The 23692-nt window shown below is 38.1% G+C and overlaps 1 protein-coding gene across 7 annotated transcripts in view; it reads right to left on the bottom strand.

The window, feature by feature from the left end:
• Positions 1-393: 393 nt before the first annotated feature.
• RGS7 (regulator of G protein signaling 7) overlaps positions 394-23692 on the bottom strand; it is a 235175-nt gene continuing 211876 nt past the window's right edge. Inside the window, exons 13-19 of one of the 7 annotated variants that reach the window (XM_064708435.1) lie at positions 22997-23107; positions 22380-22505; positions 15003-15189; positions 12149-12238; positions 10835-10888; positions 9944-10024; positions 735-869 (exon numbers count right to left, since the gene is read on the bottom strand). In XM_064708435.1, coding sequence (XP_064564505.1) covers positions 9950-10024; positions 10835-10888; positions 12149-12238; positions 15003-15189; positions 22380-22505; positions 22997-23107 — 643 coding nt within the window. In that variant the 3' untranslated portion in view covers positions 735-869; positions 9944-9949. Of the gene's footprint in view, positions 1060-9943; positions 10025-10834; positions 10889-12148; positions 12239-15002; positions 15190-22379; positions 22506-22996; positions 23108-23692 lie in introns of all 7 variants that reach the window. The other 6 variants (XM_064708434.1, XM_064708436.1, XM_064708437.1 and 3 more) reach the window with 6 other exon arrangements.

Here is a 23692-nt window from a genome sequence, read left to right as displayed (position 1 = left end):
AGCGCTGTCCTTCCTATTTAGCAAGTGCAGCCTGCTGTTCTCAGGCAGCTTTGCCCATGTCCATTGCTAAGGAAGTGCAGTCCAGTCCATCGGCCCTGGGGCAGCGGCTGAGTCGCCGCTCGGGCCGCGCTGTTACACAGCCTGCCTTAAAGAAAGGTTTGCTTATGCCATGGTGAGCAAGCGGGAAAGGTCTCTCTGCTGCTAGCTTGATAAAAAGAAAAGAAAAAGTAAATGATTATCAATAAAGTGTGTTTGATTAGGTGTCACTGAGAGAAAGAAAATGCCATTTCATGTCACTTTTTAGAAAGCACAAGGTGTGTAACTTTTGGGGATCATTTTGCTCTTGACTAATCTTCAGATTCAATATTAAAATCTCAAACTTCCCAAAGGAAAGAGATTCTGCATCTTTTAATGAAAGATAAAACAACAATATAAACATACACAAATTTACAGAGAAAGGATCAACTTTAATACATCTGGAGTAAAAGGTGTTCTTTTTTTTAAATATGGTATAAAAATAAATGCAAGAAACATTAACAGAGAATATACAGACAACAGACAAAGACACAGGCTTTCTTTCTCAATGTGAATACATCAGTGAAATGAAACCTTCTGTGCTAATTTATTGTGCAATAAATGTGATGCCATATGTATATTTATTAATATATGCATTTTTTACATTTCTTCCAGTTTTTGATTGACGTATTTTTTTAATAAACTGTGCCTAGCAGAAGCTTTTTTTTCACTGTACTTGAGCTTGCAGAAAATAAAAAGACACAGATCCAGCTTGATATGAAGGAGGAAGTGAGCAGACAGTTTTCGAAATGGAGGCATCGAAAGGCTAGAGAGTCCCTCGGAGTCTGTAATGCCTTAGTATACACAAAAGAAAACAAGTCAGGTCCTTGCTCATGCAACATCTTGTTCTACTGTCCTCTGAGTCAGGCAATCAGTGAGCTACAAAGTATGTATAATGATTTGAGTCTGCTTCCATGCTACAAGGTGATCCTTTTAGTAGGACTGCACTAGACTGGTTAACCTCTTTGATGTGAGCGATTTCCCCTGAGGAAAAGATAAAAACAAAAAACAAAAACAGAAAACAGAGGCATGATCACTGCAAACCTGTTCATCAGCAACCACTCAGTGTTGCCACATCACTCTCAAATAACTAGGGGCACCAACTGGAGTCTGTCAAATCTTAAACCACAGGAAGTCCTTACACTTAAACACCTGCACTGCCAGCCAGCCAGATTGTTTCACAGAATAGGCCAGCAAATTCAAAGGCCATTTTTGAACAAGATTGGTTTTGGCTGATGAGAAATTGATGCTGAAGTTTTTGCTGTCAGTCACACCCAGAACTTGAAGGCTACGACAAGCAGGAGTGCATTGTGCTGCAAAGATGAATGTGCAAACTGCAGTAGCTCTGTCACAGAGGACAAAAAAGCTACTTTTGAGTTAAGGTAAGAAAGTGAGAGGCAGACTGCATATAGGTAGGAAAGCAGCTTTTCCATGAACACAGTTATAGCTTTGTTGAGACCATATTAACTATTTATAAGGAACATTGGCCAGGTATATTACATGTGACTGCATAACACTGCTTTGAAGGTGTTGGATTTCCAAATTGTTGTTTTCCTCATCATTTCTCCTGTTGCAAGGATGTGGTTTCAATCGTTTAACAAGTTCTTTTAATAAGGTGTAATGACTGTCCCACAAGAGCTAGGTCTACAGCATGAAGGAGATGGTGTAAGGTATGTCACTCTGGTATATTTCAAGCAGATTTGAGCTTTATCTGAGCCAGACAGAAACCACAGAACAGGAATTAGCTCTCCTACGGCCACATAAAAGGAGTTAGCTCCCCAAGTGCCATCCTACTGTGGCTCTGATCCAACAGAGGCAGAGCTGGCACAGCAAGCTGACATCACAGGCATACCCTGACAATGTAACACAAATATATCATAAAACACTAAATAGAAAATGGCTCTAACTCACCAGTTATATATTTAATACTTGCAATTATTATATTGTTCACTTTAAGTGCCAAATTCAGAAATATCAAACTGGTTTCAAGGAGAATACAGTAAAAAAAACTGTAACTATGGAGAGATGCTTCATTTTCTGCAGTAAATGAATATATTCTGCCATATCAATAAATTGTTAAGCTATCTGCAGTATTATAACTCAGTGGAATTACACAATTTAATGTCTATTGTCATTATCAATTAAATTTAAGCTCACAGGGATCTGTAAGTGGGTCTTGAGCATTCGCTCAAATGCAATATATCAGAGTGGGTCTCCATAAAAGGAAGAATAACTATTTTATTCTTTGTACTGTGAAATACAAGTTGAACAAATTAGGATTAATACTTCCCTTACAACATAATTTGAAAGGAAACTCATGATTTACACTGTTGGGTTAGACTGGTCATCCATCAGGTTCCCCATATCACCTGACAGTATTATTACCTACTTCTGTGAAAGATGGAAAGTCTCCTTCCTGGCACTCTGTCTTCCCTGTATCTGCCACTTTCTATGTACATTAAATTCACACCTTCTTGGTACTTTCTAACCTTTAAATTATGTTTTCCTCTAATGCAGCAGGCAAGCTGTTATAGTAAGACATCTTTTCTTTTTCAAATAGTCAAAAGAGCCTCAGCAGCAGTGTGGCCTTGGAACACAATTTAAAACATTAAAAGCATTTCTGGATTAACATTTTGTTTGGCAATTTTGTTAGACAATTTGGGACTTTTGGTGCTAGACATAATCTCAGAAAATATTGAACATATGCTTATATTTGCTTTTCATTAGGTTATTTGCACTTAAGTTCACAGGTGTACAAGTCTGGTTACTTTCTGTAAACATGTATGAGTTCCCTTTAGTACTGAACTGTATAACCCACTTAATTAAAATACTAAAACCAGGAGTTCTCTATTATTTACAATTTGCTCAATACTACACTGGAAAGCTGCATAAATGCTTGTTGTGGCATAAAATCTGTGAAATAATTTTTTTTTTTTTGTTATTTGTAACAACTATTTAGGAGTTTCAAAATTTCTGGAATTTCTAGATGGACCATAAACAAATTCTAGCATCTTAGGAATGAGTTATGTTATCACATAAAATAGGAAGTCCTGAGATAAAATCAAGCCAAAAGGTAGTTATTAGTTGATGTCACTTGCGTGATCATTTTCTACATATTGTTTGAATTTCCCCCTAGAGACACAGTAAGATGTCGTGACAATTTTTTTCTGTGTTCCACATAACTTGCTCCCAATATCCAATTGCTGATCTTTGGATATTTTTTCTCCAAAGCCCTACAGTGATCACTGGATCACTGGTTGATGGTCCCTTCCTTCTCAGAGGGACCCTCCCCTCCCTGCCTCAGAGAAACCTCCATCTGAACAACAACAACAACAAATGGCCTTTTTCCATGCCTTAGAAGTTCTAATTTTTCACAAAGTTGGAAAAGTGACAGCTCAGAAGATACATCCTCCTTAAGAGATCTTCTTAAATGCTTATTCTGAATAATATTTAGTTTTCTGATTAGGAAAATAAGCTTTTAATACACAGGCTCAGATACAGAATTATCACATCTTCTTATTAGATCTGCAGGGACTTCTTATTTTCCATGTTACAAAATATTCCTTTCAAACTCTGTTCCAGAGTATACTTTTAGTTTAGCTCTCTGTGGTAGAGTTTCATAATTACTGCTTCTAGAAGATTTCCAGATTTACTTAATTTACAGGCTGATGTAAGGATCATCCATTGTGGGTCATAATTTAAGAGGTCAGCCTAACTATTTCTTTCAAATACAATGTTAATAGCATTTCTATAAGATAGATTTTGATTTGGGAACCTGCATCTAACATGGCAGTTTTCAGAGCTGTAGCATATGAGGATGTTTCTTGTGCTAATTCGATTAAACAAAATTGGGGAGGAGGGGCAAATCAGAAGTAGTAAATGTTTATCTGAACAATGAAGAGGAGATCCTTAATATTTTCAATATATTCTTGCCATCAACATTTAGAAGCATATGGCTAAATTCTAAAGATGATTAGGATTTTTTTGGCTGTATTAGTGCACTTTGGACAACTATTTAGGAATTTTACTAATAATGCAGATGCCAAAATGGAATCCTGCACACATACCCTGACAAGGGAGTCAGAGTACAAGAAGGCAGCACAGCAGGTGGAGTGACCAAGTGCAGCGAGGTGTATTTGGCCTACACTACAACAACCAAATACATCTAAAAGTACAAAATCAATTGGCCTCAGCATTCAGTCCCTATTTGAGCATACTAACTGCTTGACATGGAGTTCTCAGATTTACTTCTAGTGATTTTAGGGGGCAAAATTGTAAAGCTATATACAGATGCTGCTAAATACAGCTGTGCTGACTGACCCATTTATGCAGCATGACCCTAACACCTCAAATGATCCAGGAAAAAAGTCAGCAACAACCTCCTTACACATCTGGCTTAAAAGAAATCAATATGAAATGTCTACAGACACTGAAGTTCCAACGTATGGTAGAGAAAGATCAGGTCTTTTCCTTTAAGAAGATTAATTATCTTCCTTTCTGCTATGCAACCTCAACTGTTCCTTCTTCATGTTTCTTTATTGCCAGTGCAGGTGCTACTCCCCAGGACCTATAGTGGTAGCAGTAGAAAAAAGAACTCCATGCATCTGATGGGGAAGGAGAGGTGGAGTCCCACTGAGAGCAAAATGAGATGTGGGGTGAGAAGCAGCCCTCCTTGGTCTCGGTGTTCCCCATCTGCTCACGTGTGAAACACCTGCAGCACACTCCCAGCTCAGCCACATCAGCAGGGAAAGCTTCCAAGTGACATTGCAGGGCACGACACACAGAGCTGGGGGGTAAACAGCCCCTGACAGGAGCACATCTGGAGAGACATGGGAGAAGAAGCAGTGGATCCCTTTCCATGGTGAGGCAGCCCTTGCTCTACCAGCACAAGGGAATCGCTTCAGCACTGCTCTGGGGTTCAGATTTCTGCTTCAGCTTCCACAGCAGCACAGGATGCTGCTGTCAGCCATCTGTGCAGGTGTACTTCTCTTGCAGATGAGAGGAAGGGGACAAGGCTAATATTTACTGAATTTGGGGAACAAGTAGTCAGCACAGCTGCAGCCTAAGTGATAACATGTGCAGGGAAATCCTTCTGCCTCTGACTGAGATTTTCAGCCTTTTGTTCCTTTCTCATTAGGCCCAAACTGTTTCCTGCAATGATCTGAAGCAGGAGGCAATGGCTGAACAACTGCTTTCCTGTTTTGGCTCACTCCAAATCCAGTGACATCCATTTCTTTCTCCTTTTGCACTTTGCATTTACTGATGAGCTGCTCTCATTTGTGATTGACCTAAAACCTCTTGCCAGATGGGGTAGTTTGAATTTGAATAACCATCTGAAATGTAGGAACTGATGCACAAGAAAAATATTTTTTTAGTATATTTGTTCTGGGCCTGACTCCTCAGGTTTTCATACCTCTCTGCAGTTCCCATTCCTGCAAATAGCCTAAGAATCAGGTAAATTTTTGTCAGCTGGAAAAGGGCAGACACTGGCCCAGTACCTGAGCAGTCTGTGCTGCCTCCTCGCTTGGATGACCCTGGTTGTGGAAGTGTTACTCCCAAGCTCCTCTCTTCCAGCACAGAGCACAGCAGCTGAGCTCCAGTCAGTGCAGAACAGCACAAGGAGGCCATTCCTCACTGGCATGTGCTTTAAAATTCTCCTCTGTGGGCACAGTTCTTAAAAAAACTCCTTAAACTAGGGGTCTTTACAAATTAGTAGGCAAAATAAAAATTTCTATTATTTATTTGTTCTTTTTGTTCAAATATGAACAAGACATCTCTTCCTGAAATGGAGAATGCCTTCATTTCTACAATTAATTGTTATTTTCATTCTTGTTTTGGATTTGTCAAATAAGTAGCTTTGTGATTTATATTTCTTCTGACTAACTGGTTTTTTTTTGTTTAATTTTTGGGAATAACCTGTAAGTAAATTCAGAATGAGATTCCAGAGCTGAAACAGCGTTGAGTTTCTTGGATAAAAATATACTTGACAAAAATCTAGCCTTTGGCAAGGTTTCAGGACTAGATGGACTTTCGGTCTGGCACAGTAGGGTACACAAGTTTTACCTATTCATATAGTAAAATTTCATGATTAACAGATGAAATTATTTATGTGCTTTGTTCCTCTATAAAAGGCATAGGTTTTAACCTGAAAAGAGATTACACTTTTTAAACATCTAGAAAGTCTATGACCCACTGATAAGAACTGAGGAAGCTACTTTTATGAGTTTTAATTTCCATCTCTAGGCAGTAATTCACAATGTCATGTTAAGGGACATTGGATTGAAACTCAGTGAAAATGTGCTGTGTTCAATGGCCTTTGCATTTCAAATGTCGTGCATGAAATGGTCTATTGTTACTGCTTCGGAGGGGGAAAAATCAAAGGGCTCTGGTCAGCAAGTTCTTCCAGGTAAGTGGGAGAAGACAGCTGGAAAGGATACAGGTAATATAAGATATAATGGTTTCAAACTCAGAATTGTTAAATGGGGTCCTTTTTATGAGGTTATGAGCGGAGATAAATATAGTTTGTTAGCTTACTATTAATATATGAAGAACTGAACTTGGTCTGTTTTGTACTGGCTGTATTTCCCCAAGACCTCACAAACATACAAGCACCTCTTTTTTTGTGTTCTGTGTAACTGACAGATGAAATGCTAATGCTGATGGTGGTGTCTGGAGTCATGGCACCAAGGCATGAGGACAGAGTGGCTCCCCCACAGCTCTAAGGAGGGAGGCTACCCCTTCTTGCCTCACTAACTTAGTCCCTGGTAGGACAATAAAATTTGCATGGACTGGAAATGAAACTAACTCATCCCTCTGTAAAGCAGGTGCCTTTGTCTTGAGGGTTCCAGACCAGCAATCACAGCTAAGCACCAGGCTGGGGCTCTAGTCCTGCTCAGTCTGCCACTGTCATAAGTCCTGCATGTACATGAGAAATTACAGACAAAATTGTCCCTTAAAGAACCTCTTTTCCCCCATCAACATTACCAGCATGCATTCACCTACTTCTCTCCCCTGTAATTTAGATATTAGCACTTGAGGTAAATTTGCTGAGCTTTTTAATTTTTCATTTTTAATTTTTTTCATTGCTTTTTCCCCCATGTGAATTCTTCAAAAGAATTTGAGCTTTTAAATGTCACAGAAACTGCTGGTTTTGGTCTCTCTACCGCTTTAGCGCGCAATGAGATCCTCCCGCTCCATCACTTAGATCTTTAACTTCCCCTGTCCCTTGGGGAGCTGCAGGTGACTGGACTTTTATCAGTCTCAAAGAGAAAGCTGAGGGGCTGAGCCAGGCAGGGGGGAGCCCAGAGCAGTGTCAGTGCTCTCTGTGCCTCTGACTCAAAGCTGTGACACACTTGGCTGCCTGTGTCACTCCACTTATCTGATGGCTTCATCCCAGCAGTGCTGCAGGGTCTGTGCTCTGAATTGTCACACAGCACCCAGGAGTGTGAGTGAGGCAGACCAAGCATAGCTGGAGTTACTACTCAGATACAAACTATAAAATGTTCAGTAATAAATACTACATGTAGCAAATGCCAGCTTGCTATTACTTGTGTATATTTTATGTGAATGCAGACCTGTTTCTAAGGCTAACCATATTTTCAGCCACAGACTGCTGAAGGCATTAGCAATTTTGCAATATAAAATCTACAGAGCATCTAATTAGTCAGTTTTTAAACTGAGCATTTAGACCTTTCATGAACTGCATCAGCTTGCTGAAAATTTTCTGGAAAGAAAACCTTTCAATGTCAAAGAAATGCAGAGCTGAGCCTAGTGTGTAGCTCCACTTCTATTTTTTCTCTATCAGACTAAAATAATGAGTCATTATAATAGGTTATTTCCATGTAATTTATGAAATAGTATGGAGTAATTGCCCTTTACAAAGTTTCTAAAGTTTCTAGTTTAACAAATGCTTTCTGCGTGGCAAGTGTAACCCAATTTAGTTTAACATTGATCCGGAGCCTCCTAGAGTCAACTAATCAGATAATGAATTACAAGTCCATCTGTTCAGACTGAGTCCCTAGACACAGCCAAGGTTACTGCATTTTTATTAAACACTTCAAATGGAAGAAACTGAGGTCCAATTTAGTTTAATACAAATATATTGATATAATATAAATATATTTGATATAACTGAGGGAAAAAATCCAGTGAAAATCAGTCTAAATATTGCAAACCATCAGAGAAGAGAAACTGTAATTTTCATCTCAATAAAGCAGAGATGATAGCTTTATCCAGGTTGCAGAAGACCCTTTTCACACCTATCTTCTGTACTAATCAGTAGAACAGATCTATTCCACAGTCCCTCATTTCACAGTTGATCAAGTTAATCTGTACAGTGTGGAATATTCTGAGAAATGTTTCCCTCATCCCTGCTGTTTGGAACCACTGTACCAAGATAGATAATTACATATTACGAACTCATCACAACCAAGAACAAGAGTGGAAGAACAAGGATGTCTGGTGGAAAGAGGTCCCGAGGAAGTGGTTGACATGAATTCAGTCATCTTGGAAAAAAGGTTTGCGTTTGAGCATCCTGATGCTCTGGATTAATTTCCAAGGCTGAGAGCTGTCAATCTGAGATTATAAATCTAGCAGTGACATGTTTTTCTTTCATACCTCACCCGACTTGACAGACTCCACCCAGGTTAACAGGTAGTAGTTGGAAAAAAAGCAAAACCACAGATTTTATTTCAGAGTTTGCTCAGTGAAAAAGAAAAGAAAACAACTCCTCTTCTACCAAACTAATGTCCAGAAATCCTCTTTTCCATTTCTAGTTCACAGCTGGTTTATTGGGCCTGTCTTGCATCTCTGTCATGCTGCTATTCTGGTACCTCTGCCCTGAGATTAGCAGGATGAAAATTGGGCATGGCTGCAGGGCACAATGCTCCCATATTTGGGGAACTGCTGGTTTATCTGTAAGGCTGCTCTGGGAGGGATTTCAGCATCTCCCCATCCTGTCCTTTCATTTTCCCTTTCTGCACTGTATTCCCGACCCCTCTACCTGCAGCTTGCTATTTCCCCCCTCATGGCCGTCTGTTTTCACAGTGTTACCACAGCCAATTCCTGACCCCTGGGCTGCTCAAAAAGCCATGAATAAATGTAGCATTGCAGCTTTCCAGGCACTGTGACTGGGAAAAAGTCTGGCTTGCAGAGATCCGTATGTGTTCCCCCCTCTATGCACTCTCTTTTACAGACTTTTTATTAATATGGAACTTCCTATTGAATTATAATGGAGTTACCATGTATAAGGCTATCATGTACAATGTTGTTTTATAGATCCAACCTGTTTAGACAACACACAAATCACACTGCAACATGCTATGGCAACACCACCATGCAAAACATAGGGGTTTTTGTTTCAAACATTGGGATCGTTTCCTTTGTAGCTGTTTATTTACTTTTAGTGTCCTTTACTGACTTTGTCCCATTGAATCCAAATTTCTTCCTGATTACAGTGGATTCAAAGTATATTACAGGAAGCCTTTACCTATAAGAAAGTAGTTAAAGAATTACTGTTTTGTTTTTAAAAGTGAGATATTCCCACAGCCTCACAAAACTTTCACTGCATTTTTTTTCTTTTTTTGATTACTGGAAAGTATACATGTATTTTTTAAATACTTGAGGCAATACTCTTGAGCCTCATTACAGGGGAGACAGTTTCTGACAACTGCTTCTCCTTCCCTAGACACTGAAAAAACAAAAACCATGATCTTTGCTGAAAGCTCTCATTTTGTTCATTTCAACACACACAGCTCCACTAACCAGGTCACAGAAAAAGCCACTGACGCACACACACACAGAGCAGCGTCACCTGCACAATTCAACAGACAATGCAGACAAACTCGAGTATAATCCAAGATCTTTCTACCTCTTTTCATAACAGGTTAGTGCTCGTTCTCAGTGTTGGTGTACAGTTTTTATGGCATGGAAAAATAGGGATGTTTCTGCCCTACAAAAATAAATGCGTTGAATTCTTTAGTTGGAACTTTCACAATGTAAAAGGAAAAAAAAAATCCCAAAGAAACTGGATAAGTAAAAAGAATCCCAAGTATCATGAAATCAGTGGATCTTCTGGCAGGTGGCAAAAGAATGCCCAGACAAAATCTACCAGCCTTCATTTTTTTTGCCTTTGATAAATAGCTTTTGAAAGTTATACATTGAAAGGAAAAAAAAATCATTTCTTTTAGTTCATTATGAAAATGAATCCAAATAAAACCCTTGCACATAAACAGCGTGAATTCTTTGGTCCTGTAGAAGCTGTTAGACATTAAGGAAGATGGGAAAATTATTATTGTTTTTTTCCCTGTGCCCAATTGAAAAAACAGGGACAGAGTCTTTTTTAGTAAAATAAAAAGAAGACAGGATGGAATTCCAATGCATTCAACTGTTTTAGACTTAGTATTTTAGAAGGCACCAGAAAAAGAAACAACATCAAGCATGTTTTCACAGATTCTTTACTAAAATTATAGGTGGTGGGGGGGAAGTGACTAGTTTCATGCTTCCTAATGCAAAAAGCATGGCTCCCAAAGGTCCATTCCTCCATGTGTGACTATTGAGATCAGCGGGAAAGGGACTAGGGAGGAGGGGTTGTAATGAAAGCACATTATAAAGCTGTCATTCCCAGGAAAATTCACAAGCTGTGATGAATACACTTTTAACCACCAAGTTAGAGAAGCAAAAGGGAAAGTAGGGATCAGTGAGGGGAAGGGAAGAAGGATGTCCCATCAGGCTTACTAGTCTTCCGAGGCAACAAACTTACCACATTGCGTGTGAATTTCTCAAAAGATGTTCGACGATCCAGAGTGTTTTCCAACTTAAATTTGAAATAAATAAAACAAAAGAAACAAAAAGAAAAAGGAGGGGGAAAAGAAAAGCAAGAACAATGGAGTAGAAAAGGAGGTTTGATGTAACAATGGACTGCAAAACAAAGTTTGTATAAATTAGGAAGCAAACACAGGTGTGAGGCTGTAATGGGACTTGGCAAAACAGGGGATGGGCAAAACAGATACAGTACTAGACAAAAGTAATTTTTCATGGGGATCAAACTGGTTTGAATTTAAAGAAAAACTGAAAGTAAAAAGAAATAATGAAGTGCACATCTTGTGTTAATGAACTGACATTCACAAACTTAAGGACTTCACACGGACAGTTGAAGCTTTCTGGTATTTTCAACATCTCTCTCTATATTGGATCTTCAGAAATCAACGTTTGAACAAAAAACAAAATCACACAGTACTTTCATATAATTTTAGGTTGTCATTATTAACAACAGAATGCTAGTGTTAATAACTACCTTGTTCCAGTAACAATCGGGGCCCCGATTTTGCCAGGCACAGGGCCCCCAGCTGATTCTAGGAGATTACTGTTTAGAGCCCGCTAATAGAATTATTTATCATCATGGAAATCTCCATTGTACAAGCTGCTCCACATACTCTGGGCTGTGGCTATTCAGAACCCATTCCATAACTGGACTTTTCTAAGAAAATATTACATACCAAGACATGAACCTCTGTTTGCCAAAGTGTGACATGATCAGTCTTTCAAGTCAGATTTCTAGCCTACTCAAAACTATTCATGTAGCAATAGGGACAGAAACAAAATTGGGAAGCCCCTATATTTATAGTTGAAGCTAGAAGTTATTCATATGAATAAGATTGTTTCTAAACACATTCTGTAGCTTTCATAGATGGAATAAAGAGAACAACAATTATTACATAAGCAAACTTGCAAACATGAAAGACTATTCTTCTGGGATTTTATTTTATTTTTTTTAATGTATTTTTAAAGCACTTTGCAATTTAAGGTGCTTCATAACAGAGAAAACAGTACAATATGGGATGTAAAAATAAAAATAAGTTTTGCTAGATTAACTTATTGAAACATGCCCGCATGCAGGATATATACACATATATGTATATAGAACTCCTGTGTGTATGTGACCCTCCAAAAACGCCAAGCTGGTCACCTACCAGATATCCAGTTGCACTGGCACAGGGGAGAGAAGACTGAGTATTGTTGCAAACATAACCACTGCTTTGCACAGTGGCAAGACAAAGGCAAGATGGACCAATACCTTTTTCTTGGCCTGTAGCAGCTCCTGGTAGGCACTGGATCGTATAAAACGAGGATAAGAATCACTTTTCATCAGTTTGTAAATGTGCTCCTGAAAAGGAAAGGAGGAGCTGTTACTGCCACAGAAGAGGACGCATGTAAAATGGGAGGCAGCCACATGTTTTGGCCATGGAATGTACACCAGGTAGCACTGCTAATGAATAGGAAGTATTACAGGATAGCAGGTCTCAGCCTGAAGTGAAGGCTGAATTGCTTTCTATTCTTAAATCTGAAATCCCACCCATTTCTTATATATAATTACACAACACACCTTCCTTTAATTTATTGACCAAATTTTCCAGTACAAATTTATTTTCTGAGAACTGGTAACCGAGTCCTAGCTTCAGGTCCAGCTTCAAACCTCCCTTACATTAGTTAGTTTAGCTAAGTGATGAATTTAAGAGCTCTGGGTCCCTCCTCACCAGATTTTCTGAATTAGTTTCTGGAGATACTCATGTGATTTCAGAGTCTAAGAAGAGGTTTTCAATTCAGCATCACAATTAATGTTTAGGTGACTGAGGATTTCCACTGGCTACTCTTGACAAAATCCTTTGACAGGTGTTTAGTCTGCTCTCCAGTTAACAATATAAAAAAGGAAAATACATATGCAATTTGGAAAACAGTTTCAGGCTAATCTAATTTTCAAGATATTAATTCTTCAGAGGCATGTGAACATTTGGAAACCTTTGTTCAGAAAATAAATGACAAGAGCAGCTTAAAAAAACTTAATTTTGGAATGTTCTAATTTCTGAAAAAGATGAAAAACAAAAAATCTGTGATGTAGAACACTTGATAATTCTAGTTCTAATGACATGCTAGAGAAAAGATTTGTAGAAAAAGCAGCCAGAACAGAAAATACTCTCAAAAATATATTTTTAAAACCCTGAATCATTAGCTATTCTATCATTACCTATTTTCATGGACTTTTTGTTTTATTCAGATTCTATTTTTTGCTGTAGGAAACTTGTAGCACAGCAATTGGGAAACAGCAAACAAACTGGAAAGAAAATACTGTTTCTCAGCTTGGTAGTGCATAAAATTAGTAAACACAAAAAAGCCAAAACAAACAAAAAAAGCCCCAAACAAAACTCCCCACCTTGTGTGAAAATTAAGGCAAAGTAAAATTAGAACTGATATTTACTTTGTGCTGTATTAGAAACCATAGAAGTTATTCTAAATGTATTTCTTACAGTAAGCAGAGAAATTCTGGTGTATATTCAAAACTTAGACTGCTTTATTTGGGGAAGGTTTTTTCCACTTAGTGTCTGTGAAAGCAGACAATGCAGTCAACAGAGAGCAGAAATTGGTGACAAGCACTAAAATTTAATTTATGTACAAGAAATATGCCTGTAAAAGCAAGAATAAATTGGGCTGTATCAGTATTGTTAATGTACAAGTTGGCCAGGGACACATTAATGCATATATTTAGCACAAATGGGCTATTTTTACTTGTGTGTCCCATTTTACCTATGTATCTATATTGGACATGAGTTTCATCTTTCTATATTTCCAGTCCAGAAATGCTTTGAATGCATTTTTAACCACAATTAAATGACCAACCAACTGCCAGAATGGCACACCAGCAGTCTCCCTCCCAGCTGGCAGGCCAAAAAAAGCCTGTTGCAGAGGCAGAGCCCTAGCCCTGACAAAATCCTCCACCTCAGGTGGGACACTTTAAAGTTCCTAAAGTTTCAAGTAAGAACACAGCAGGTGCAGCCTCTTCCTTTTCCACAGGAATTGAGGCTTCCAGGTTTAAGGTTTTGTGCTGAACTGGATGAAGCAGAGGTCCTCTCCAGGTGGCAAAGTCCTGCTTGCATAAACACTGAATATTCCATGTCTTTCATAAATGAAGGACAAAATTACAAGAAGGGAGATCTGGCAGTAAAAGGGTATTGAAATTTTACACTTATTACAAAAAAAAGAATACTGGCAAGGAATTTAAATGTCAATTACTCACTCAGCTGCAAAGACACATTGTTTAAAAACCTTTAATCTTGCTCTATTTTTTACTTTTGCCATTTATGTCTTTGCTATACACTGCATTCTTAAATCTCCAGGGGTCAGCAGACTCAAGTAAAAATTGTATGTGTGGTTTAATGCAGAGTACTTCAAAACAGTGGCTATGACGTAGGGTCTACTGAAAATTTTATTGTTTCTTCATAGGTTGCTATTCGCATAATGGAAAAATTAAAAGGAGGTAAAATTATTCTCCTTCACATTTACAGCAGAGGCATTCTCCCAAAAAGTAGAAAGCCTCAATTCAATTCCCTTTTCTCCTTCATGGGCCCTGTAGCAGCATCTCCTGACTCCCAAGATGACGACCTAATAATCAAACTGCAGGAAATTCTGCAGGGATATGATCTCAATCTCTCCTTTTGACACCATTTCACTTTGCATTAATAATTAAATTTTCATCACTGGGCTGCTGATGAAAATGGGGGATGATACCAGTTCTGGTACTTTTACTGTGAATCCATTTATTTTCTATTGCTTTTCTCAGAAGTCTTCAGAGATTAAATATTAAGCTATAAGTCACAGGAAGTGTTGCATGTAATACAGAAGTACTTAATATTTTCTTCACTACGTGCTTTCCTCCATTCAAAGTCCACTTGAAACCTCAGTATCAAGCACAGGAGTTTCATGAAGAACTTCATATGCCTCATGAAAGAAAGAATGTTACACATTTGCATTGCCAAAATGGCATTTTAGGAAACAGGGGGTTATCATTTAATTCCCAAATACATCTCATTTTTGCATATAGATTTCACTAGCCAATATTCCATTTCAGATGTCCATAAACACAATTTCAAACTGACCTGAGCGTCTTCAAATGTGTATCTTCCAGGTTCCTTCACATTCTGAGTGGTTTTGTCATAACTTTTTGAATCTAGGTTGATGGCGCTGGGTGCACCTGGAGCAAGGAATTCTTGCCAGATTTCTTGGACGCGAGCAGGAACTTCACGGATTGGCCTCTTCTTCAGGTCTTCTACTGCTAACCAGAACCTATGGCACAACACAGCACCTTGACTTCCAGCTCAGGATAACCACTAATGAAGTGCCCACACTCTTCCTTGCTCTTAAAAAAAAAAATTAAGTAACTGAAGTTTTCATCTGGACATGCTAAAATAAGAAAAAGCTAAGTGATTTTATGTTGGGATCAGCATTCTGGTGTACTGTCTCAAGGCAATCAATCCACCCAGGGAAGCAAATTTTAGAAGGCTCTTCATGGGATAGATAGGAAATCCTTCATTACTTATGTATGGGTAACGTGCTTGCAGGAAGATTCCAGATTTAGCTAGAATTAAACTGACACTTCATTTTTGCTGGACCACAAGGGCTTATATTACTTATAACCTAACTGCTTTTTGACATTCTTTCAAAAACTAATCATTTATATTCTTGCTATCTACATGAATCTCTGAGTCCTATTAAGTCCTAAACCATGGAACTAATTTTGTTACTCAGAAATCATGCACACATTGAAAAAGCATTTCTTTTGTTAATTATAATTTAATTTCTCTTTTCAGCGTTCCATTTACATGCATATTTTTGCTAAAAATGCTAAATGAAATTGCGCATTCTCTCTTCTGCTGCTGAGCAAACCAACATTGGGCAGCCATATGTAGTGCAGCCACTTCACTGTATCCTCATTCAGTCTGGAACAAGACCACTGAAAAGGTCCTGAGCACTTTATGATCATAGCTAAGTAGCTGCAAGCTTTATTTTGTTATTTCTTCTATTGGTGTGTCAACTCTCTCATGGCACAAAATAATCCTAAATTAATTCAGGATCCCATTCTTAGACATGATCCAGACCACTTAGTTCTCCTCCAAATCCAAGAAGCTCAACTAAAGTTTGACTTTGGTAAACATGCAATATATACTGTTGCAACTTTTCATTATTGTTCTGACACAGCTGATCCTATGAAACAGAGAAGCTGAGCTTTGAAGTGATTTAACTTTGAAATCAGCTGGATTTTCCAAGGCTCACAAATAAATTGGGTACACCTTGTGGTTTGCCTCCTGCTTACACTGTGAGATCAACTTAAATTCTCTTAGCTGAGTTCAACAAGGATGGGATAGGAGAGAACAGTGAAACTGTACTCAGATCCCCAAGAAAGCAAAATGACATCACCCTCAATCCAAAATCTAATTTAATTATTGCAAAAGGCTTAAGAGAGGATAGTAAAGCATATCAAACCTTATAGTACTCTTGCTATAAGATATCCTTCACTTCCTCTCAGGAAGCAATTATTCCTTCATAGTTCTGTATTGAAATTTCCTTTTAGCAAAGATGGAAGAGGCCTGTGTTCATTTTCCACAAGCCAGCATGGTTAGCTTCATGCTACCAAGAAGACTATTTTAGGTATTTCTACAACCTTCAATTTCAATTGTACATAAGCACAATTTTTCCATCTAAGATTCTCCAAGAGACTGAGAAGCAATATTGTCTCAGTTTTGCAAATATATTATTAATGTAATAATGTACAATGGTTTCTCCAAGGTCACAAAGGGGACCTGTGCCAATAGAACTCCAGTTTCAAAACTTCTGGGTAGCATCTCTTTTATTAATGAACTACAGTGTGAATTGAACATAGTTCTGCACAGAGCCTGGAGATGTATCCTGAGAATCTGATGGCAATGCAGGAATGCCTGATAACTCAAGTTTTAAAACTGCAAGGCTCACAAACTCTAATTCAGTTCACTCTTTCAAATACGGGCAACCTACTTTGGTTTCCTTAAGCTGCTTTAGATATTTGCATTTAAAAGCACATATCCTGCAGTGCTAACCCCTTCAAGTGCATCTTCTGGGATTGACTGATTGCTCATGTGTCTCCAAGTCAGGTAAGGAACACAAAAATGAAAGGGAAGGATGCTCTTTGTAAACACACATTTTCTGTCTCCCTGCAGACATCCTGCAGATCTCGCTCAGAGATGTCACTCCCTTTTTTGTTCCATTGTATCGCTGCCAATAACTCTGGAAGTCACTGCAAACATGCCTTAGGATGCTATTTGCTTTTGCAAGTAAACTGTTTTCATATAGTAGGTTATACTCAATTCTAGGAAAATAGATGGGAGATAAATTTCAATAAATTTAACTTCTATGCTTGCAGCATAGAATAGGGAGGTTGTATAGACCAATTCCTGCAGGCTGAACACCAGTTCTTTGATAGATTAATTTAATTTTACCCTTCTAACAATAGCATTCAAAGACCCAACTAAAAATGTGAAACTCTAAATATAGAAACCTCTCCAAAAGTGGGAAGAAATATGATTTCTGTGTTATGTCTAGGGTGCTTATTTCACAGCCAACACACATTTTAAGATTTTAATCTACTTATCTTTTAAGAAAAAGATGCCTGCCCTCCTCCCACAGAGAGTTGAATTCAAATATTCAAAGTTAAGAAATGACAAAAATAAGGCTGCTCCCTCTTGCATTTTCAAAAATAACTTTTTTCAAATATCCCATGGCAACCAACAGCACAGATTAAGTTGAAATGGAGTCACAAGACCTCAGCACAGGACCTCAAATCAAAAGAGCTCCCTTGTACCTTTTTACAGCTCTCTGCCTCATGAGCTGTGACCAGAGCAAGGGAAGACTCCTGTGGCAAAAAGCACACAGTCTGCAACATTAACTGTGCGCAAGGGCAGGTGAGGGGAGAAGGGGAATTACAGTTTTTGGGCAATGATACACACAGACTGTGTAAGGAACTAGAACTCAGTCTGGCTGCCCTGGGTTGAAATTGCATTTCCTGTTGGTGGAGGTTTGCTTGTGCCATGGAGACCCTTTCTAGCAGATGCTCAGCACTGTTTGAACAGAGACTTGAGTAGCTGAGTGTGAACCTCCCTGCTGTCCTCTACCCCAGCATCTGGGCTGCCACCTGCTGGGTCACAGAGCAGAGTGAGGGTGCACAGTGCACAGTGGCAGCACATCCAGCCACATGGGCTGCTAAAACACATGTTGCAAGGTATCTGGGGATTATGTCCTCCAGCTGGATTGCTTTCAAAGCCACAGCGGCCTCATGGATAAATAGCACAGCTGCAACACAGCTTCTGTCCCATTAACTGACCTAAAGGCAGGTGCAGCCAGATTCCAGATCAAGGTCATCAGTTAAATTTAGCCCACAGGAACAATGAGTGAGAGAAAGGCTGCAGTGGTTCTCTGTGAAACACATGAGGTAGAGTCAGTGTGGAAACACTGAAGTGGGAATTATGTTAACTTTGCACTCAGTGCATGTGACAAAACAAGTAAGAGGCTAGACCTTTAAGCATTTTCAGAAAAAGCAAACAAAAACCTAAACAAACGAATAAAATCACATTATATTTTTGCAGGGCCACGAAACACTGCCCTCTGTTTTCTAGAGTCCACCCCCTTGCCCACTACAACTTCAAGTTTCAAGGCATAGTAGAACTGAAGGATTTCAAGAATATGACGGAGAAACTCATTAAATCCTGCAACTAGTTCTTTCTCATCTGCTCTGCAGAAATGGCAACATTGCTGGCACTGGGCATTTAATCTTGAGTCTGAATGAGGAATAACTCACAGGCAATTTCAGCTTTGAGGATTAAATTTCAGTCAGGTTATTAGCACCCACAACAGGGCCTCATAATCACCACTGTAAAGGATAAACACCTCATAAAATGTCAGCTTGCAGGGAGATGGTTAGACAAAAATTATTGAAGGAAGACATCCAAATCTATCAAATTTCTCAGTCTCTCTTATTTTGTCTGGATAACAAGAGTGCAAAGTCCCTTTTCCCCTACTAGTCACACATTGCAGACCTAAGAAATGAGCATCAAGGAAGGGGCAAGGGATCCAGTGGCTTTTCCTTCTGTGTATCATGGAACTTAACCTGTCACCACTCTCCCTTCACTAACTTAAGAGGTTTTTCACTCTTTGAACTGCTTTGGAGATCACACTCACTGCACAAGGATTGGGACAGGCTTTCAGGTTGGCAGGTCTGAAATTATTTAATCTTTACAGGCTGCAATTCCTACAGAATAACCACTTGGGAGCAAACCTGTAGTCAGCATACAAATATTAATTTTCCAAATAATTCTGCTACTCTACAGACAAATGAAGGACAAGAAGAGGAATACAATTTCCTGTAGAAAGTAAAGGCATTAGGTCTCCAGGTGCCATGCTGCAGTAAGTTTGATTTCATAAACTCACTCTCTTTGAAAAGTACTTTTTTTAGCACTTGGAAAACCTTGTGACTAAGCTCAATAGCACTGGATCATGCTCAGACTTTAGTCTTGTGAATTTTAAACAATGGTCACCATTTTTGTAATAGGCATTGGGAATTTCATAAATCTATTATCCAAATCATATGTTACTTTGGCTATTTGTTCTGTGTATTGAGCAGCACACAAAGCAATTCTTCCAAAAAATGCGCATGGTAACAAGAGATCACAAGTCATACCCTGCATCAGGTGAGTGCAGAATCCAACCTGCTAACTGCAGTCACACTGTAATGAAGTTACTGCACTGACAGGACTGCTTATGCAGTTTTATTCCTTTGCTATTCCTTTTCAAAACTCCTTCAGAGAGTGAAATACTATTAAGACCCATTTACAGGCAAAGAAAAAAGAACAGAGATACAAAGTAAGAAGGGGAAACCTGGTTATTTTCCTGATCACTGCACAATTCTTAGTATGAAATCGCAGCTCAAGATCCTTCATCCTCGCTGTGTTCTTTAAGACAGGATCTGTGTCCCAAGGAAAGGATACAGACCCTTTAGGACAGGATCAGTATCCCAAGGCAGGGATACAGACCCTTTAAGAGAGGATCTTTATCTGCCAAGAATAAAATTCTCAAATACCGTAGGCACTCTCAGTCAAAGGTAATGTAACAGTAACACTGGAACTTCTTGCTATGTAATATCATTACACTTGAATAGAAATGGTGTATCTGGTAGACTTATCATTTCATGGTTTTGGTGTTTGTTTCACAAAAGGAGGTATAAGACACCGAATCACCTAATGCTGAAGCTCCTGCCATGCCTGCAGTCCCTGCTGTATCCTGCGTACTCAGCTTGAAAGCTCGAAAGCAGTCCCAGCTGCCTATCCAACTATAGGCTTGGCAGTGCTGTAAATTTTAACATTATTAGATCTGTATAAGTACAACAACCAGCAACTGATTTGAGTTGAATTTGTTGCAGTGGGAATATGTGGGTGGACGTAATTATTTCTCTTAGGGTGGCTGTCAAAATAATAATTAAAAAAATACCACTAAAACTCCCAAATTACCACGATGGAGTTAACAGGTGAGCAATGAAAGTGGTTGCCTTCTAAGGTTTATTTATTGGTAATGCTTGAAATCATCAAGCTTTTAACTTCTGTTATTGACATCTAAAACATTTTGACAGCCATACACAACAAGCTTTACAAATTCATGTTTCTAACCCAAATTTACTATGTGAACCTAATGGGCTGATTTCCCTACAGCTTAGGCATTTACAAACATAATTCTGAGCTTCTGAGATAGTTTCCCTTCAGCTAATTATCACAGAAAGCACCTTCTCAGAGCAAATTTATCCCCTGCCTGGCCTTTAAGATCATATTCACTGTTTCTCAGATATTATATTTTATAATGCCAATTTAAGAATTTAGAGGAAGAGACAGAAGAGTAGATGGCATGTCAAGGAATCATCTCTGAAGAAATTTCTTGAGGGAATTTTTCTAGATCAGTTACTTGCAGTTTGCCTGTATTTAGTGTTGTAAATAGGATTAGACGAAAGAGTTAGGGATTATGTGGGTAACAGTCTAGTTGGCAGAGAGACAAATTAATCACAGAAAAGCACCACAAACTGCAGCACACACTGGGCTCAATAGGTTCATGTTTGAACAGCTGCTCTGCATAACAAATAACAAGGACGCTCTTTAAACAATTATTTAAAAAGAAAAAAATTACCTTTCCTTTTCTTGGTCTTATTCTGATTTTTAAACATGCATTTACCAACTGGAATTTTTAATAAGAAAAATCTGTATTTGTGACAAATAAAGTCACCAACATACACATACAGGTCAGGCTATATTTCTGATGCAAAGTTAATGTTTGAATATGAACATGGTCATATTCAAACTTTACTTAACTTAGAGGACTCCAACTAATTATTCTGCTGACAAATTTAAATTAACAACAAGGAGATCTGTGCAATTACCCGGCATTTATAAATCAACACCATAAATATTAAATGCCTCTTGTAAGATGCTACAAAAGCATAATTTTAGTATGAATGGCTATGCTGCACCACTTTAGAGTAAGAATTGGCATAGGAAAAAAGTAGGTTAGGATTATTCTGAGTTCTAGAATGTAAATGCAAATAGAATTTTATACTACTTATGTTATTGGTGAATGGAAAGTGATACAAATGACATCTGACAAGAAGGTGGAATTAAGATAAAAATGTGTTGCCTATATTTTTGTACTATGCTTAGCTTATTTTTTCTGTCTATAGAAAGGCTGTTAATAATCTCTCTGAAATAACTCTTACTGAAATACGACTTTCTTAGAACAGCAAAAACAATACATGCTATTAACCAATTGATGGACTGCCATTTTTAAAATCAAGTCATTTTTCCCCTCACTTAAAAGTAATTCTGTAAGCACACTTTTAAAAACATACCATCTATGCTGCATACACTGAGAACACTTTCCATTTTACAATTAGTGAGGAATTTGAGAGCTAGATGTCACCCTACTTCAGCTGTGTCAGATGTACAAGTACTAGAATATTGGTGGAGACATTCAAAATGATCCCCAGAAACCAATCAACCTGATGAAAGTAGATTAATTTTACTTTTAGATCCTTTATTTATTTTTAATATTTCTTATTTTCATTTTACTTTTCTCGTAATATTTGACTAAATAAATTATATTTAACAGGCTTTGAATGAATCCATTTTATATCTGTTTAAAAGACAAGCTTAGAGAAAAGTTCTTATATGAGTAGTTTGACCAAAAGTTGAATATGAATGGAAGAATATGCTTCATGTGAGTCTCTGTTAACTGTATGAATATTTCCATCAGCCTATACATGAAAGCAAGTAACAATCTGGATTAATTAATTCTGAAAGATGAAGAAATTTGTTGAAGGGGTCAAAAAATGAAAAGTATCAGGAAAAAACAACAACAAAGCAAAAATCCAATATAACTTACAAGCTATTAAAAATAAACTAACTCTCATTTACCTTAAATTTTCTGAACTGAATTCTGACTCCAAGAATTTCAGAAACTGCTCTCTTCCCACAGGGTCTTTCAAAGCTTCATCCATGCCAAATCCCCATCGTTTCACCCTCTGCTGTCCTGGCTCTTTGCTGCAGAATTAAAAACAACAGAACGCAAAGTGACCAATACTTCAGTATTCTAACAATGTATTCATAATTTAGACTAAGTCCTAAAGTTCCATGGTTTTCTCACTTTTTAGAGTGCTCACATCTGTGCAACAATCAGCAATAAGAAAACAGACTTTTAGTACTTACTTAGGAAGAAGGTAATACACAGAAAAATAAAGATTTCCAACTAGGAATGTTATCAGATTTTAAAAGCTGTCTCTTTTTTTTTTTTTTTTTTTTTTTTTTACCAACCTAGAAGTCTGGAAACTGGTTACTGTAACATTTCACACAGATTTATTAATGTATAGCACTTCCCATCTTACAAATCTGTAAAACTGGAGAGACCAAAAGGGTACTGCATTGCCCTTCTAAGGCCTCAGTATTCTCCTGCAGTACCTCTCCCTGAAATCTTCATATTTCCAGAAAAGCATGTTATACTGCCTTACTTCCAAAGAAGAAATAAAATTGTATACCTTGCCTCCAGCTCCCAGAAAGTGGTGTCATCTGATATCCAAGGGTTTGAGGGATCAGGGGGCACAAGAAAAGGATCATATTCCAAATACTGCTCTGTATAAGCTAATAGACTAGGAAAACAAAAGCATCAAACGTCAGGAGGAGAAGAAACCTGATGAGGTTACCCCAGCTAACAAGTTACCTTGCATCACCAAGCCATGGTAACTGTGTGCCCACACTCAGAAGGCAGCCACAAGCTCAGGGTTTGCTCAGGCTGTCTGACAGTGGACCACTGAAGAAGGAGAGGTGGCTCAGGTATACCCAGAGTAGAAATAAAATAAGCTTCCCTAATACTTCCACATAGCTCATTTAAGGTTCCTTTAGGCACTAATAAATTAAATCATACAACCTGCTCCATGAACATTTGTTTTCATAAAGGAACATGTTTTATATCCCTTTATGGTTTTAATCAACAGTTTCCTTAAAATCTGTTCTAAAACACTGCATTTGACACAGGTTATATTTTTATATTTATTGGCCTGCAGCTGCTAGTACTCCTTTTATTTTCTCTTAAATATCTTTATTATTATTATTATTTCCTAATCCAAGGACATTATTCCCAGCAAAAATAAATCAATTTTTAAACTTTTTTTTTTTTAATATTCAGGAATTGGCCAGGCTCAGCCGCACACACTAAAAACTTTGCTTGTATTCTG

The sequence above is a fragment of the Zonotrichia leucophrys genome, chromosome 3 (assembly GCF_028769735.1).
Source record: "Zonotrichia leucophrys gambelii isolate GWCS_2022_RI chromosome 3, RI_Zleu_2.0, whole genome shotgun sequence".
Taxonomy (NCBI): domain Eukaryota; kingdom Metazoa; phylum Chordata; class Aves; order Passeriformes; family Passerellidae; genus Zonotrichia; species Zonotrichia leucophrys.
This window is presented reverse-complemented; position numbering and strand designations above follow the sequence as displayed.